Raw genomic sequence first — 16,084 nt, forward strand, 5'->3', positions numbered from 1 at the left:
ATGTTTCCATTTCTTTTCCAGTGTAGGGAGATTACTTAATATAGTGTTGAAATTTCTTTTTATTTATTTATTTATTTATTTATTAAACTTATATACCGCTACTCCCAGTTTGGCTCGGAGCGGTTTACAAAAATAGATTAAAACAATACACTTGGCTTTAAAATAACAATAAAAACAATAAAAACAATAAAAGCAACAATAAAAACAGACATAGCCCCGAGTTTTTTTTAATGATTACATAAACACAAAAGATGAAAGGAAGAGGTTGCTGTTTAAAAAATCTAATTTATTGGAATGAGAAAGAGTAACAAAATATTAACTCCTTAATAGCTTGACCATTATATATGGTTTTAACATGATATTGACTAAAAAGCCCGCTGTGGAATCATAAAACAGATTCTTATCTTAAATGTTGACAGGTTCTAGAAAATCTATCTCCTTTCTAGAAATACTGTTTCTTAAAAGATCCTTCTTTGCAGTAGAATGGTATTGTATATGGGGCTGCTCCAAAAATTGATCTTAATGATATATGTGGATTGAAAATCTTATTAAATTGTTTAATGCGGTGTGTTTGACATCCTATATTGCCACAGCAATTGGTTAAATACAACTATGCCATTTTTGCTTAAAAAGTTTTTTTCACAGTATAATGAACTGTTAACAAAAACAGTTGGTTATGCTGTGAAAATGCAAGCTTTTATTATCCAGATCATCCAGTATGCTGTGAAAATCCAAATTTGAATATCCACCAAATTCGTTGTGCAATATGGAGTTAATGTGAGAAGCTATTATATGGAGGTTAGAAAAACAATAGCATCCATAAATGGGAAATGCAATTGTGCTGTTTCTGGAAATGGCTCAGCTGATCTGTATAGCAAGGGTTCATTGAGATTCTGTGGTGCACTGACATCAGTAAAATTGGTGCTGTTTACTAAGAGCTGCTTAAGCATCTGAGAATGCATCATTTATTATTACAGTAGAGTCTCACTTATCCAAGCTAAACGGGCCAGCAGAAGCTTGGATAAGCGAATATGTTGGATAATAAGGAGGGATTAAGGAAAAGCCTATTAAACATCAAATTAGGTTATGATTTTACAAATTAAGCACCAAAACTTCATGTTATACAACAAATTTGACAGAAAAAGCAGTTCAATACGCAGTAATGCTATGTAGTAATTACTGTATTTACGAATTTAGCACCAAAATATCACGATGTATTGAAAACATTGACTACAAAAATGGCTTGGATAATCCAGAGGCTTGGATAAGTGAGGCTTGGATTAGTGAGACTCTACTGTATTTTTAAAAAATACGGACTCTTTGGTTAGAGCTCTTCCAGAGAGAAGTACTTTCGCTACTGAGTGAATAAATTATGTTATCATGATGTGCTTGTGTAAACTAAAGAGGTTACTGTTTTCACATAATGGTAACATGTTCTACAAAAAGAAGCAACTGCAATGCCAAGTATGGCACACATATAAATCAGTAGTCGAATAGAACTAGATTCTAAACCAAGTGTGTAATGGTTTTAGATTATAACTCACATTAGCCTTACCCAGGTCATTAGTGAGAGCCGATGAGGATTGTGGTTTGGAGACAGCTGAATATCCACATATCTTATCTGTGGTCTAAACAGTTGACGATTCTTCTGTTCAAATAGAGGTAAATATATTGTAAAAAGGCACATAGATATCTAATACTGGCTTACATCCACTTGTTAATTTCAGCCATAATAAGCCTGTTAATTTAAGTGGAATGTACATAAATGTTTATTTACAAAGTTTAGTGTTACAAATAGATGAGGCCAGGACTTCTTAAACCTTTCCACTTGCAATCCCTTTTGGCCTGATTTTTCTTTTATGTGACCCTGGGTATATAGCTAAATCAAACATTTCACTGATAACAATTTTGCATTTGCAAGGCTTGCTAAACAGGCTGATTTTCCTGTACAGCTGAAACATATTCTATGTAGACCACTGTAAACACTGCACAACAAATTCATGTAAATGTCTAAAATAGCCATTGGGTGACATTCAGAAAACTTCTACTGTTGCCAATTTTTTCAGGACCCCATTTGGGGTTAGGACTCAGTTTAAGAAGCAGTGGATTAGGCTAGACTTTTTATCTGACATTTTAAAACTTTTTATTGAAGATTTAAAAGAAATATGCAGACACCATCAGAATTATCAAGAGAAAAACAGTTAAGAGCTCCAGTGTTTCACATACTTTCTTTTCTCTAATCTTTTACCTAATGCAGCTTTTTATCCTCTTTACCTTTTCTTTCTGCTTTAATTTCTCTTTTAGTTTGCACTGACATAAATCACAGTTTGAAATCTTGGAAGCAGGGTATATAAAAAAGAGAATATATGCAGTTATAATTAAATTGCAAAGTGTTTGGGTTCTAAAATGTGAGCCCTGGCTTTGATAATGCATTGAAATTTAACTAATAGAAGATCCCTTTGCAGGCTTGGCCACGAAAAGGTCCATCTTCTCAAGATGGCCAATGGCCACTCAGTTGCCAAGCTTCTTCTGAGTTTTCTTCTAGCCATTCTGAGCAATATTCAAGTCCTGACTTGCAATTGGTGGAGATACCAAAAGGTAGGTATTTATTGCAAGTTATTCCATCTTCACAGGAATAAGAAAATGAATGTTTGCGTTTTCTCCTGTTTTCCAAGTTATAATTTGGTTGGTTAAAGAACATTGTTGAAATACTCATAAAATGCTCTCACAAGACTTTACTCATGTGCCAGAGGATATTTTTGTGTTTTCAGTTTTGCTTTGAGGAAATGGAAAGCACAGACACTGTTTCATTTGAACAGGGACCCCATTGTTGGTCTTCCTTGCTGGCTTTGGGACAGTCAAATGATCCAGTGTGCAACACACGCTGTCAGCTGCTTTTACACCCTGTGATACTAATTCTCCTAAATATTAGCTCTATGCAGATGGCATGTGAAACAGAATGCCATCGCTCTTATGTGAGTGGTAAGGTAGTGAGCCATTCTATACTTTGCTGAAGGTCAGAGACAAGGAGATTTGGTTAAACGTATCCCATCAGATCTCTCTTTGTTGAAGCTTGTGATAGGGTATTATAAGAAGGCTTAGGAACCAGTTTTTTCATTTCAGAAAGCTGAATTACCCCCCCCCCCCAATTCCCATACACTAGAATGTCTGTTACTGTGCACAACTGAGCCAAATTTAAACATTTTTAATTTATTTTTATTTGAAGATAGTTAACTAAGCATAGTGGAAGTCAGTGGGAAATTGATTGGATTTATCCCTTTGAATCAAATTTGAATCGCTTGATATTCATCTGAAGTCTTTTCAGCATCTGTCCTGCTCTGCCCCTCCTAAACATGCATAAAGTTTTAAATCTATTTTTTCTGCTTATCAAATATCGTTCATAGAAGTAAACTTCCTTTTCTGCCTCACAAGGACTTAATATTTAAGGGAGATGTTGAATAATACACTATTGTGGAATTTTGGATAGTTGTGGGTTTTACCTGTAACATGTACTGGGAAATGTTTTTATGGCAGTTGTTCAAGATAGATGTTTACAACAAGCTTTTTACTTATTAATATATGTCAATTATTTATGTGTTATCCTGGTCCTGGCATTTGATACAACTTATTAAAACAAGTCTAATAACAGTCTCAGATTTCAACAGCAGTTCATCTTGCAAGTAGATAATTTTAGCAGTAAAGCAGGTTACTATATGTAGAGAAATTAATTAAATGAAGCAAGGTTTTGGAAGTGTTAACTTTTTTTTGTAAAGTCCTTATTTCTCTTCCATAAGGAGGTGAGTTCATGCCACTAGGGAAGGAAGCAGCTGTAGGGAGGAGAGGGAATGTTTTCTAACTTGCAGGTTGTTTGCAGCTCTTTTTCCCCCACCCAGTGCTCTGTGCCAAGGGTAGGGAGTGCTGCTCTAAATAACACTTTGGCCTTTATGGAAATATCTTGTGTTCCAGGAGTCTCAGCCTGCCCCTCTCTGCAGAGTATAGTTAGCACTTCTCCAAACCTTATATAGCAAGAGCTGATTGTTAGTGTTAACAGGAATAAAATGAAACGGGGCGGGCTGCCAGATTGCATAAATCAGGCCAGTGTTTGGAATTTCATAAATGCTCTGACTTCGGATACAATCTGAATGCTCTGAACAATACTGAACTGTTCTTTCTTATTTCTCTCTTCCAGGGTGGGGGTAGGGAATGTGAGTCCTACTCATCTTGACTTTTGTGTGTACTGTTCATTTTTTGTTGATGTTATTTCTGTCCTTTTGAAGACCAAAGCAGGAGCAGCAATAACCACAGCCAAACAGATGAACAGGACGTCCCAGTACTGGATCAGTTCTCAGGTCTGCTGCATGGTTCTTCTCCGGTGTGTGAAATAAATGAGGACCCTTTCAGACTCATTTCTGCTGTTGGCAAAGGAGGTACAGAGCGGACTGCTATGCAGCTGGAAGATGTTGAAACATCTGAATCAGTACAGACTAGCACTGCAGACCAAAATAAAGTGGTCTATTCAACCATTCGTCATAGCTGTGACAACAAGTTGGACCCTGAAATTTTAGTGCATCCTCATTTGTCACAGCATCCTGGTGGTACTGAGGACGGAGACAAGAGCGGTGTTGTGGGCAGAGTTCATGTAGGAGGCAAGTCCAGAGCTGAACTCAAACTTAGCCGTAGCTTGTCAAAATCAGACTCTGACCTTTTGACGACTTCACCAACAGAAGACGATACTATGGGGAGCAGAAGTGAATCGCTTTCTAATTGTACTGCTGGGAAAAAAAGGCTCGAGAAATCACCTTCCTTTGCTTCAGAGTGGGATGAGGTAAGGTTGACTTTCCTTTTATAAATCTGTTTTTAGTGAATTAAGATTGTTGCATGAATTGAACTGATGAGGTTTTCAAAGTTGGAAGGATTGGACACAGTGCTCCAATCTTCTACCTTTGTTTTATTTTGGTTGATAATTAAATATAATTCCATAAGCTAAACGCATAGTTTTGAACATAGTTACTACAAAGTTGAAGATAAAAAATATATTTTGTGGGTTAAAATTAGGGTTCAGAGTGGTTTATCTCTGACTTTGTGGAATGAAATTCACAAGTGGGAGAGCAGAAAATGCTGGATAATCAGTTGCCAAGTTGTAATAAGCTTGCACAGCTAGTTCTGATGATAATGACTTGCAAAAAGGAATGGGTCACATATCTAGGTCGCCACTGTCTTCTTTGTATAAAATGAGAAAAGATCAGTAAAGACATGGAGTACTTCAATATATTCAGACCCTCCTGAAGTAGTTCAAAAGATTAATTGGGAGTCTGCTTGGGGAGTAGTCCTTTGGGAGATGATCCTAATAGAGTTCTCTCATCTCAGAGCCCTTGTCACTTCCAAAGTCCCACATGTTTGCAGGATGAAATCACTGATGGAGTAGATGTTCAGCTGAGTCCCCTCTGCGTGGCTTTTTGAGTCATTTCAGAAAACAAATATTCCTGGAGTTAGGGTTATTTTATTCTACATTTTTCATATTTAGGGCCTAGGGGGCTGTACAATGACTGATTCAAGCTTCAAGGTGGATCCAAAATTGAATTTTCCTCTCTGACATTGGCATAACACTGACTGTATTGAAGAGTCATTTGTGTCTTGTCCAAAGGCACTAGGAACCATAGTACTAGGTCCTAAATATATGAATGACTCTTAAGAAATGGAGATAAGCACTAGGAACCATAGTACTAGGTCCTAAATATATGAATGACTCTTAAGGAGGTTATTTCCTGATAGAAACTGAGATTAAGTCTCCCTCTTGAAACTTTGCCACAGCATTACTATAGCATTCCTTGCTGGTTCTAATTAAAGTATAGTTATATGAAAGATGTTTTAATTCTCATTAAAAGGGCAATCTACCACAGCTGAGGATCAGTTTTGAGAATTTATTTGCCAAGGATGAATAAAATGTACAAGAGGATCCATTATCTGCTATGTTCTACAGATTAAGGATTTCATTGAAATAAAACACATTTGGAAAAATTTCCATGTTATAATAAAGGGCTTGGCCTGTGATTATCCATAGTGATGGTGGGATGTGGGTTCCTAAAGATGTGATCAAAATGAAATAATTCTGTAGTGTCTGTACTCTGTGTCTTTTCTTAATTATTAGAACGGATGCCATGTGATTGAGATTTAGAAGACAGTACGCAAAAAGTTTGCTTAAGCTGCAATTTCAGTTTATTTTCAACTTTAAATCTGAGTTCTTCGGTTCAGTAAATTTAAGATATGCAGAAACCTGTTTAACACTTCTATAGTTTCTACTGTTAAATCATCAATTTAAACTGCTGGGCTGCAGAACTTGTTGGCTGAAAGGTTGACAGTTCAAATCCGGGGAGAGGGGTGAGCTTCCGCTGTTAGTTCCAGCTTCTGCCAACCCAGCAGTTCGAAAACATGCAAATGTGAATAGATCAATAGATACCGCTCCAGCAAGAAGGTAACGGCACTCCATGTAGTCATGCCGGCCACATGACCTTGGAGGTGTCTACAGACAACGCCAGCTCTTCGGCTTAGAAATGGAGATAAGCACCAACCCCAGTCGGACTCGACTAGACTTCATGTCAGGGGAAAACCTTTACCTAATCTAAAAGTTCATTAAATCAGTGGAGTGTATATAAGTGTTGGTTTAGTATTTTTTTATTGATTGGTGTAGTTGAGAGAAAAAAAAAGGTGGTCAGTCATCAAGGTCAGCCTTTTTCTTCATCTAAATCTCCCTAGAAATTTCTAGGTCCTCTGTGGGAATCTGTGGTCAACTTCTGCTATAGAGAACCTAGAAATTCTTAAAAAGAACATACTAATAAAATAAAAATAAATAAATAGAGTGTAATATCAAAGTTTTTCTAAGTACTGGAAAATAGTTCACAAACTGTAGTACAACCATTAATTCAACAAGTTACTTTTTCTAATATCAAATAAATTGTGTCACTTGATTACTTGGCAAGCACTGTACCAGGACCAAATTATTGGGCAGTTGTTTGTCGCAGGGTGTTTAGCACTGATGTATCCACTATGTCAAAGTGTGGCTAGCATCTAAAACCATTTTTGCAAGCATAACATGTGTGCCTCAACATAGAAGGGAAAATGTCTAAGATTACTCAGAAGCTCTATGGAATTTGATGAACCATTCCAGATCTGGGAGTCTGTCCCCCCAACCCCAGCCCAGCTTCCCCCAAAACACACAAGGACCATTGTCTATGAAATTAAAAAAAATCTCCTGGAACCAAATTGTTGATAGCTGTTTATTGTACCAACCATAGTATGTATGCCTTCGAGTTGATTGTTGATTTATCATGACCCCATGAATTTTGGAGAGTTTTCTGAAGCAATAAATAATCTAAGGTAGTTTTTCCAGTTACTTCTTCTAAAATACAGCCTACAAAATATGATTTTTATTTATTTTATATAGGACCGAAAGTGACTTACCAAGGCTAATATCAAAATTAGCTAAAAACCCGACAACTCCCCTCCAAATTAAAACCACTAAATTTATTTTTTATTTCGTGTCAAAAGCATTGCATAATAAATAAGTTTAAAAGTGATAAAATAAAGGAATCACAAACAGCTAAATAGTTTTGGACCAAAAGCGGGCAACAGCAATCGCATTGTCCGTAGCTTTAAACAACAACTGCTCTGTGCATGAGGCAGGGCATTGTGGGCAAGCATACATATGAAGAGTTGTTTGTTCTGCTCCACAGTCACACGAGGTGGAGGGTTCCTCTAGGTAGTTCCACCTTGCCAGGTTGTCTTTTGATCTGCCCACTCTGCTTCTAAGTCTGTTTAGGGACTTCCAAGTTGCCCATTCTTGGTTTACCCCTGGAGGAAGACCCTCATGGGGGGCCATTCAGTTAGAATTGCCTGGTTTAGCTGCCCAGAGGGACACCCTTGCTGTTGCTGGAGGAACATCAAGAGGAGTGGTGGTTCTCATGAAGCCCTTCCTTGATTTGAGTCTGGTGGAAGGAGGCTGATAGTCATGCAGTGGGTGGCTTTCACAATACTCGACCTTATTTCTCTCACCACTAAATAAATAATCACATTAAAACAAATATTAAAAAGTAAAAATAGTTTGAAACATGACAAAGTTAAAAACCAGACATACATACGCCATATATTTGCTTCAGCTGATGTTCACTCATGCTTTTTTATCTCATGCAATTCTTTTCCTTAGATTTTTTCTCTCACTGCCCCATACATGTAGACAATCAACATTTGCCATTTGATTAATTTTACATCTAGGATTCCCTTTACAGTAAATTGCAGTTCTTAAAAACATGTCAGGCTATATAAAATTTCCTTTAGAGCAAATTTTTGACTAGTTCAACTATTGATAATAAACTAGGAATTATTTTTAAGTGAAATCATTATAGCTATAGAACATATATAGAAATATGCTAAAGTAAGAACTAGAACATGAAGTATGGTATATGTTAAGCTGAAATGGGATGAAATGTCTAGTAATAAGTGTTCATTTTTGTTATATGAAGCCAAGGGTTTCTGAATACTTATCTTGATGTCTTAATTAAGACAGCTGTAGGGGAGCTGGCTTTCTGTTACTACTGTTCTGAGCCAATGTTGAACTATTCTTCATCTCCTGCTGAAGTCTGTGGGCTTCCTGATGTCAGAAGTATAGTTCAGGAGCTGGAGTCTAAATCATGACGACTGCTTACAACAGTGGTTTTCAACCTGGGGTCCTCAGATGTTTTTGGCCTACAACTCCCAGAAATCCCAGCCAGTTTACCACCTGTTAGAATTTCTGGGAGTTGAAGGCCAAAAACATCTGGGGATCCCAGGTTGAGAACCACTGGTTTACAACTATGATGCAGAAAAATCAACATTGAAAGTACCCCATCAGCTAAAAAACCCTTACTTATTATTGCCTTACTTCACTGGGGAATAAATGAGAAAGAATGAACTTATGTATGATGTAGACTGTAGTTAGCATAAATATTTGAATGCTTTTAAACTTAGCTGAAGGCTAAAGTGGTGAATTTGTTTTTGTAATCTACGCATAAATATTCAACAGCCATGGAATCAGCATGCAGCAGTCAAAGCATACTAAATTTTACATAATGTGAATAAATTGTGTTTGTTCATGAAGGCTGGGGTAGAATGTGTCAGGATGTGGATTGCTGGTTCCTCACTTTAAAGTCATGTTTAACTTGTACGTAGGCTTTTCTCTCTTTTGTAGAACATCAATAGATTGTATTATTGCATTTCTGTGGACAGACTCATTCAAAACAGGGACAGGGAAAGTGCACTAAGAATGACAGTGAAGATTCACTCTTGGAAAAGACTACACAGACCATCCAATCAAAGTATTTCTGACAAATGGCTATCTAGCCTCTGTTTAAAAGCCTCCAAAAAAAGGAGCTGCCACCACACTTTGAGGCAGAGAGTTCCACTGTTGAACAGCTTTTACAGCCAGGAAGTCCTTTCTAATGTTCAGCTGGAATCTCCTTTCCTGTAATTTGAACCCATTGCTCTGAATTCTAGTCTACAGGGCAGCAGAAAACAAGCCTGCTCACTCTTCCTTATGACAGTCTTTCCAATATTTAAACATTGCAATCATCACTCATATCTTCTGCAGAGTAAACATACCCAGCTTTTTAAGCCGCTTCTCATAGGGCATGGTCTCCAGACCTTTGACCATTTTGGTCATCCTCCTCTGGACACATTCTACATTGTCAATACCTCTCTTAAATTGTGGTGCTCAGAATTGGACGCAATATTCAAGATGAGGCCTGACTAAAATCAGAATAGAGGGGCACCATGATTTCCCTTGAACTAGACATTATACTCCTTTTGATGCAGTCCAAAATCCCATTGGCTTTTTCGGCTGCTGCATCACATTGTTGGCTCATGTCCCATTTGTTGTCCACAAAGACTCGAATATTTTTTTCACGTGTACTATTGTTGAGACAGGTATCACCTATCATTTTTTCTGTCTAACTCTAATAGCCTACATTTCTCCTTGTTGAAATTCATTTTGTTACTATTGGCCCAGCTCTCTAATCTGTTAAGAACCATCTTATAAGTTCCCTATTTCACCAGGATTGGAATTCCTGATGACATGATAACAAAATGCTTTAAATATATATGTCCTGCTCACTCCAAAGGATCAGTCTGAACGCAGATCAAAGATAGCTGCTCTCAAACACAATCTTTATTGAAGAATACATGACTTTGGAAAAGTCAAGAATGACTTAATGTTTACATACAACTATTTTTATAACTTTTGATGCTACGTAACACCACACGTAAATATCATCATCAAGCCCCACCTCCAATCTCACATTACTACCATTTTCACACGCTAAACCAATTACAGTTGTTTACACTTTCGGTTCCCAGTTCCCAGGCGTATTCTATCTTCTTCTGCCAGGTGCTTGTTTATGTTATGACTCCCAGTTGCAGGGCTGAATTACCAAAGCCCTGTAACTGGGTTCCATGACATGGTGCCCTCCTTTTCTTCGCCCTCCTCTTCGGTTCTTTCTTCGTCACAAATCTGAAATAAAACAATAATTCTATGTGTCCATTTTGTCCAAAGTACCCATATATTTTTTCAGCAAGCTACGATGGAAAACAGGGTGTATTTTCCCTAAACTTTTTGGCAATGCCAACTGGAAAGTCACTTCATTGATAACACCCTGTATTCTAAATGGTCCAATATATTTAGGGCGCAATTTTTTCGAAGGTAGCCCCAGTTTGATGTTTTGGGTACTTAACCACACTAAATCTCCTTTCTCCAATTTATCACCTTCCACCCTCTTCCTATCTGCGAACACTTTATACTTTTTATGTGCTTCCTTTAAGGATGCAGTCACTTGACTCCAGCATTCCATCATTTGTGTTTTCCATTTCCCCCCTTCTGTTCCCTCATTCTCTGCCCATCTTGGCAGCTGGGGCAGAGGCTGTATTTCATACCCGTAAACTACTTCAAAGGGGGTTTTGTTTGTTGCTGAATGTATAGTCGAATTAAAAGCTAGTTCTGCAAAAGCCAACCACCGAGACCAGTCATTTTGTCTCATGTTAGAGTACATTCGAAGGAACTGCCCAAGTGTCTGCTGAGTACGTTCTACCGCCCCATTTGTCATGGGGTGAAAAGCAGAACTTAAACTCCTTTCTGCTCCTAGCATTTCCAAGAATTTTTCCCAAAATTTCGCTGTGAATTGTACTCCTCTGTCACTGACTACTCTACTGGGACATCCATGCAGTTTGTAAATGTGGTTTATGTACAATTCAGCTAGTTTCTCGGCTGATGGTAGTTTCGGCAGTGCTATAAAGTGGGCCTGTTTAGAAAACAGGTCTAATACCGTCCAAATATAACGATGTCCTTTGCTAACTGGTAGTTCCCCCACAAAGTCCATAGCTACACATTCCCAAGGTCTGGTAGGCTCTGCTACTGTTTGTAATAATCCCATTGGTTTCCCTCCTCTCGATTTATTTCTGGCACAATCATCACATTGAACCACATGGTTCTTTATGTCCTTCCTCATCCCTGGCCACCAGCAATGTTTTGCTATTGCTTTTGTTGTTTTTGTAATTCCTGTATGACCAGCGCTCTGGTTGTTGTGAAAACGATGCAAAATCTTGATCCTTAATGTTGCTGGGATATACAGTTTCTTGTTCACAAACCAAAATCCTCCCTTTTGCTCCCCCTGTTCTGCATTGGTTGTGATCCACTGGTCTCCTTCATAAGACTGTTTCAGTTCGTTTCCCCAATTATCTTCCCCGCCGAGTTCAACCATAGCAGTGTTCTCTTTTTGGGTTTGTGCTCTGGTCCTGACAGCTAAGCCCCATTGTTTATCAGAGAATATTGTTCCCTCTTTTGCTGCGGTTATTCCTTCGTGTTGAGGCATGCGTGAAAGGGCATCTGCCAAGACATTCTGCTTCCCTTGAAAAAACTTTAATTGGAAATCGAACCTGCTGAAGTATTGTGCCCATCTAATCTGTTTGGGGGACAATTTTCGAGGAGACTTTAGATACTGGAGGTTCTTATGGTCAGACCAAATTTCAAATGGGATTCCGCTTCCTTCGAGAAAGTGCCGCCAGCATTCTAAGGCTTTTAGTATGGCTAGTGCCTCTTTTTCCCATATCGGCCAACATTTTTCAGCTTCGCTGAACTTCCGGGACAAATATCCACAGGGTTTTAAGTTCCCATTTTGATCCTTTTGCAATAGTACTGCCCCATACGCACAGTCTGATGCATCGCAATGGATTATGAACGGGCTCCTAATATCGGGGTGTTTTAGAATGGGTCCCTCTGTGAAGCATTCTTTTAGGGTTTCAAATGCCTTTTGGCATTCTGGCGTCCAACTTAGTTTGGCGCCCGGAGCTTTTACTTTTGCTGTCTCTCCTTTCCCTTTTGTTTTTAAAAGTTCAGTAAGGGGTGCAGTTATTTGTGCGAAGCCTTTTATGAAGGATCTGTAAAAATTTGCAAAACCCAGAAACGATTGCAATTGCCTCCTTGTTTGTGGCACTCCCCATTCTTTTACATCTGATACTTTAGCTGGATCCATAGCTAACCCTTCTGGAGATATCCGATACCCCAGAAAGTCAATTTGAGTTTTATTAAATTCACATTTGGACAGTTTTGCGTACAGCTTTGCTTCTCTTAGTTTCTGCAACACTTCCCGGACCAATTTTACGTGCTTTTCCTTATCTTCAGATACAATCAAGATATCATCAAGGAATATGAATACCCCTCTGTACAATAACGGGTGTAGTATTTCATTTATAAGCTGCATAAAGCAGCCGCCTCCATTTTTTAAACCGAAAGGCAAAATTTTATATTCAAAATGGCCGAATGCGCAGGAAAATGCAGTTTTCCAAGTATCCTCCGGTTTGATCCGTAATTTATGATATGCTTCAATTAAATCAAGTTTAGTAAATATGCTCCCTTTCTTCAATACGGTGATTAAATCCTTTACTAAGGGCATAGGGTATTTATTGTCCTTAGTAATTGCATTTAAATTTCGATAATCAATGCACAATCTTAGGGAGTTGTCTTTCTTTCTCCTGAATAACACTGGGGCCCCGAGAGGGGAATTGGATGGCTTAATGAAGCCTCGCGCCAGGTTTTTATCAATGTATTTCCTCAATTCCTCCTTTTCCTGCACAGACATGGGATACACTTTTGGCTTTGGTAAGTTTGCTCCTGGGGTTATTTCAATTTCTACTTCTACATTCCTTTTGGGGGGTAATTTACTTGCCTCTTTCTGATTGAACACATCCACAAAGTCTCTGTATTCAGGTGGCAACAGCTGTGGGTCTATTTCACCTTCTTCATCTCCCTCGTCCTCCTCTTCTGCAATCTTGCTTATCTCCCATTGTGTCTGCTGTTCTTTAAATGCTAGACTCTTTCCTCTCCAATCTACTTCAGGATTTGCTTGCTCAAGCCATGGTATCCCTAATATTACATGGTATGTGGCAATAGGGGCTATCACAAAGGATATTCTTCCTTCCCATTTGCCTATCTTACATGGGACCTCCCGTATTTCCTTGGTAGATACTTCCCCAGTTGCAACTGAGCCGTCTAGCTGAGAAAACGCAATTGGGGAGTCAAGCGCCATCTGCTGGCATTTCAACGCTCCTGCTAATTCCGGAGTTATAATATTCCTGGAACAACCACAATCCACAAATGCCTTGCAGGTGGCCCGATTCTCCAGCCCCGAGAGGCAAATTGGCACTACTATCATGCGTTTGTCCCGACTCACCAATTTTTCTGAGGGTTCTGGGGCTTGCACCTCCTCCTCCGCACGCCTCCCGGTTGCAGGTTTGGGCTTTGAGGGTTTTGGCGGCTCCCCCTTCCGGGCCCAGCATTCTGCCGCTCGATGGCCCGTCTTCCCACACACAAAGCATCCCAATTTAGGTTTGTTGTCATCTCCTCTGGAGGGAATCCCCGGCCTCCCTCCGGGTCTTTCCTGCTTCCTCGTCTCTCCTCGACCTCTCGCCACCGGTCTTTGCTGGCCGCCGCTGCTCCTGAAGCGCTTTACTTGGGCCAGGGTGGATTCAACGCGCCCCGCTAGTTGAATCCATCCCTGTAGCGTTTCGGGGTCGTCTCTGTGCGCTGCCCAGCTGAAAATCTCAGGGCGTAGTCCCTCTTTAAATAATTCCACTTTGGTCACTTCAGACCACTCCGGGACCCTTTCCGCGAGGTGGAGGAATTCCTCTGCGTACTCGGGCACCGTTTTGTCCCTCTGTTTTATTCCTTTCAGCTGGTCTCGAGCCCTCAATTGCTCTAGCCGGTCTCTGAACCGGTTTTCCAGTGCGGCGAGGAAGCGGGGCACCGACCTCAGGCATGGGTCGCGTCTGGCATGTAATTGCACATACCAGCTGGCCGCTCCTCGCTTTAGTGTGTTGCCGATGGCTCGAACTCTGCTTGCTTCGGAGGGAAATGTGTGTGCGTTGTCTTCCATGTATCCTCTGATGCTAATTAGAAAAAAGTTCAGTTCATCTGATTCCCCTCCGTATTCTAGCTTGAGATCTTCCCTTCTTGGCATCCATTCAGCGGCCCGTTGGTGTTGTCTGGGAGGCATGGGGAAGGGTTGCATCGGGTTTCCTTGGATGGCCCCTTGGAATACGCCGCGCCCCACTCCGGTGGTCATTCCGCGCGGCTCCCGAAATCCTGCCGCCGCTGTCGGCCCTTCACCCCATCCGCATATTGGCCTCGTTGTAGCCCCCGCATCTCGCCTTTCCTCGTCGTATGGCACATCCTCCTCCTCTTCCTGGATCTCCTGCTGCTCTCCGCATTCATCTGCTAATCCACTGGACCCGATCCCTGGCCCCAGTGGTCTTTCTACTCCGATTCCCATTCGGAGGGTTGGGAGTTCTGTTGGGGTTGGCGGCCTCAGACTTCCCAGAGTTTGCTGGCGCTCCACTTCGCGCGCCATTCTGTCCCGGAACTCAAGCTCTTGCCAATATTCCTCGTCCCTTGCCACCGCGGGACTCTGCGTTGAAGCTCGCTGTCCCCTCTGGCTCCAATCATCTCCTTTGCTTGGCTCTCTCTCGGTGCCATATCGGATGTGCTCTTTTTGGAGATTCTCTTCCAATATTGGCACTATTCTCCCCACGGTATCCGACAGCCTGGATAAATGAGTTTCCAGGATGGATAGCCGCAGGGCCACGGTCTCCGGCATGCTTCCTCCAGATCCCCAACTGGTTTCTGCCGCCGCCGGAGCGCCTCTTCCCCCTCTGGGAATCCTCTGAGTCACGCCGTCCGGCTTGGGGTACCCCGTAGAGGAAGCTATGGCTTGCAATGTCTCTCCCGCCAACGGCTGAGCTCCCAGCGGAGGCCCCTTTGCTCCGTCATGGCTTTGATCTCCTTCCCTGCTCATTTTCACTTCACTGCAAAATTGCAGGAGGGTGAGAACTGGATTCTTGACTTAATTGTCCTGCTCACTCCAAAGGATCAGTCTGAACGCAGATCAAAGATAGCTGCTCTCAAACACAATCTTTATTGAAGAATACATGACTTTGGAAAAGTCAAGAATGACTTAATGTTTACATACAACTATTTTTATAACTTTTGATGCTACGTAACACCACACGTAAATATCATCATCAAGCCCCACCTCCAATCTCACATTACTACCATTTTCACACGCTAAACCAATTACAGTTGTTTACACTTTCGGTTCCCAGTTCCCAGGCGTATTCTATCTTCTTCTGCCAGGTGCTTGTTTATGTTATGACTCCCAGTTGCAGGGCTGAATTACCAAAGCCCTGTAACTGGGTTCCATGACATATATATATATAAAAAGTGCAACAAACAGTAATAGTAATAATAATAATAATAATAATAATAATAAAACTTTATTTATACCCCGCCACCATCTCCCCAATGGGGACTCGGGGCGGCTTACATGGGGCCATGCCCAGGACAATACAATATAGCAAAATATAAAAACAACATATCATAATACAATTAAACAATACAATAAATAATCATGTACAGTACAACACAAAATCAAAAAAGCAATATAACAGGGCGGGCCGCATGAACACTCAGTTAAAACTTGGGATGAGAAAAAGATAAGAATAAAAACCACGG

General features: G+C 40.4%; 1 protein-coding gene across 8 annotated transcripts in view; it reads left to right on the forward strand.

Annotated features, from left to right (window-relative positions):
• Positions 1–16,084, forward strand: part of anks1a (ankyrin repeat and sterile alpha motif domain containing 1A) — a 194,532-nt gene that overhangs the window by 83,551 nt on the left and 94,897 nt on the right. For all 8 annotated transcript variants that reach the window (XM_062979682.1, XM_008109723.3, XM_062979680.1 and 5 more), the window contains 2 exons: positions 2,466–2,598; positions 4,278–4,825. In XM_062979682.1, the coding sequence (XP_062835752.1) occupies positions 2,466–2,598; positions 4,278–4,825 (681 nt within the window). The remainder of the gene's footprint in view (positions 1–2,465; positions 2,599–4,277; positions 4,826–16,084) is intronic.

This window comes from Anolis carolinensis, chromosome 4 (assembly GCF_035594765.1).
Source record: "Anolis carolinensis isolate JA03-04 chromosome 4, rAnoCar3.1.pri, whole genome shotgun sequence".
NCBI classification, from domain to species: Eukaryota; Metazoa; Chordata; class Lepidosauria; order Squamata; family Dactyloidae; genus Anolis; species Anolis carolinensis.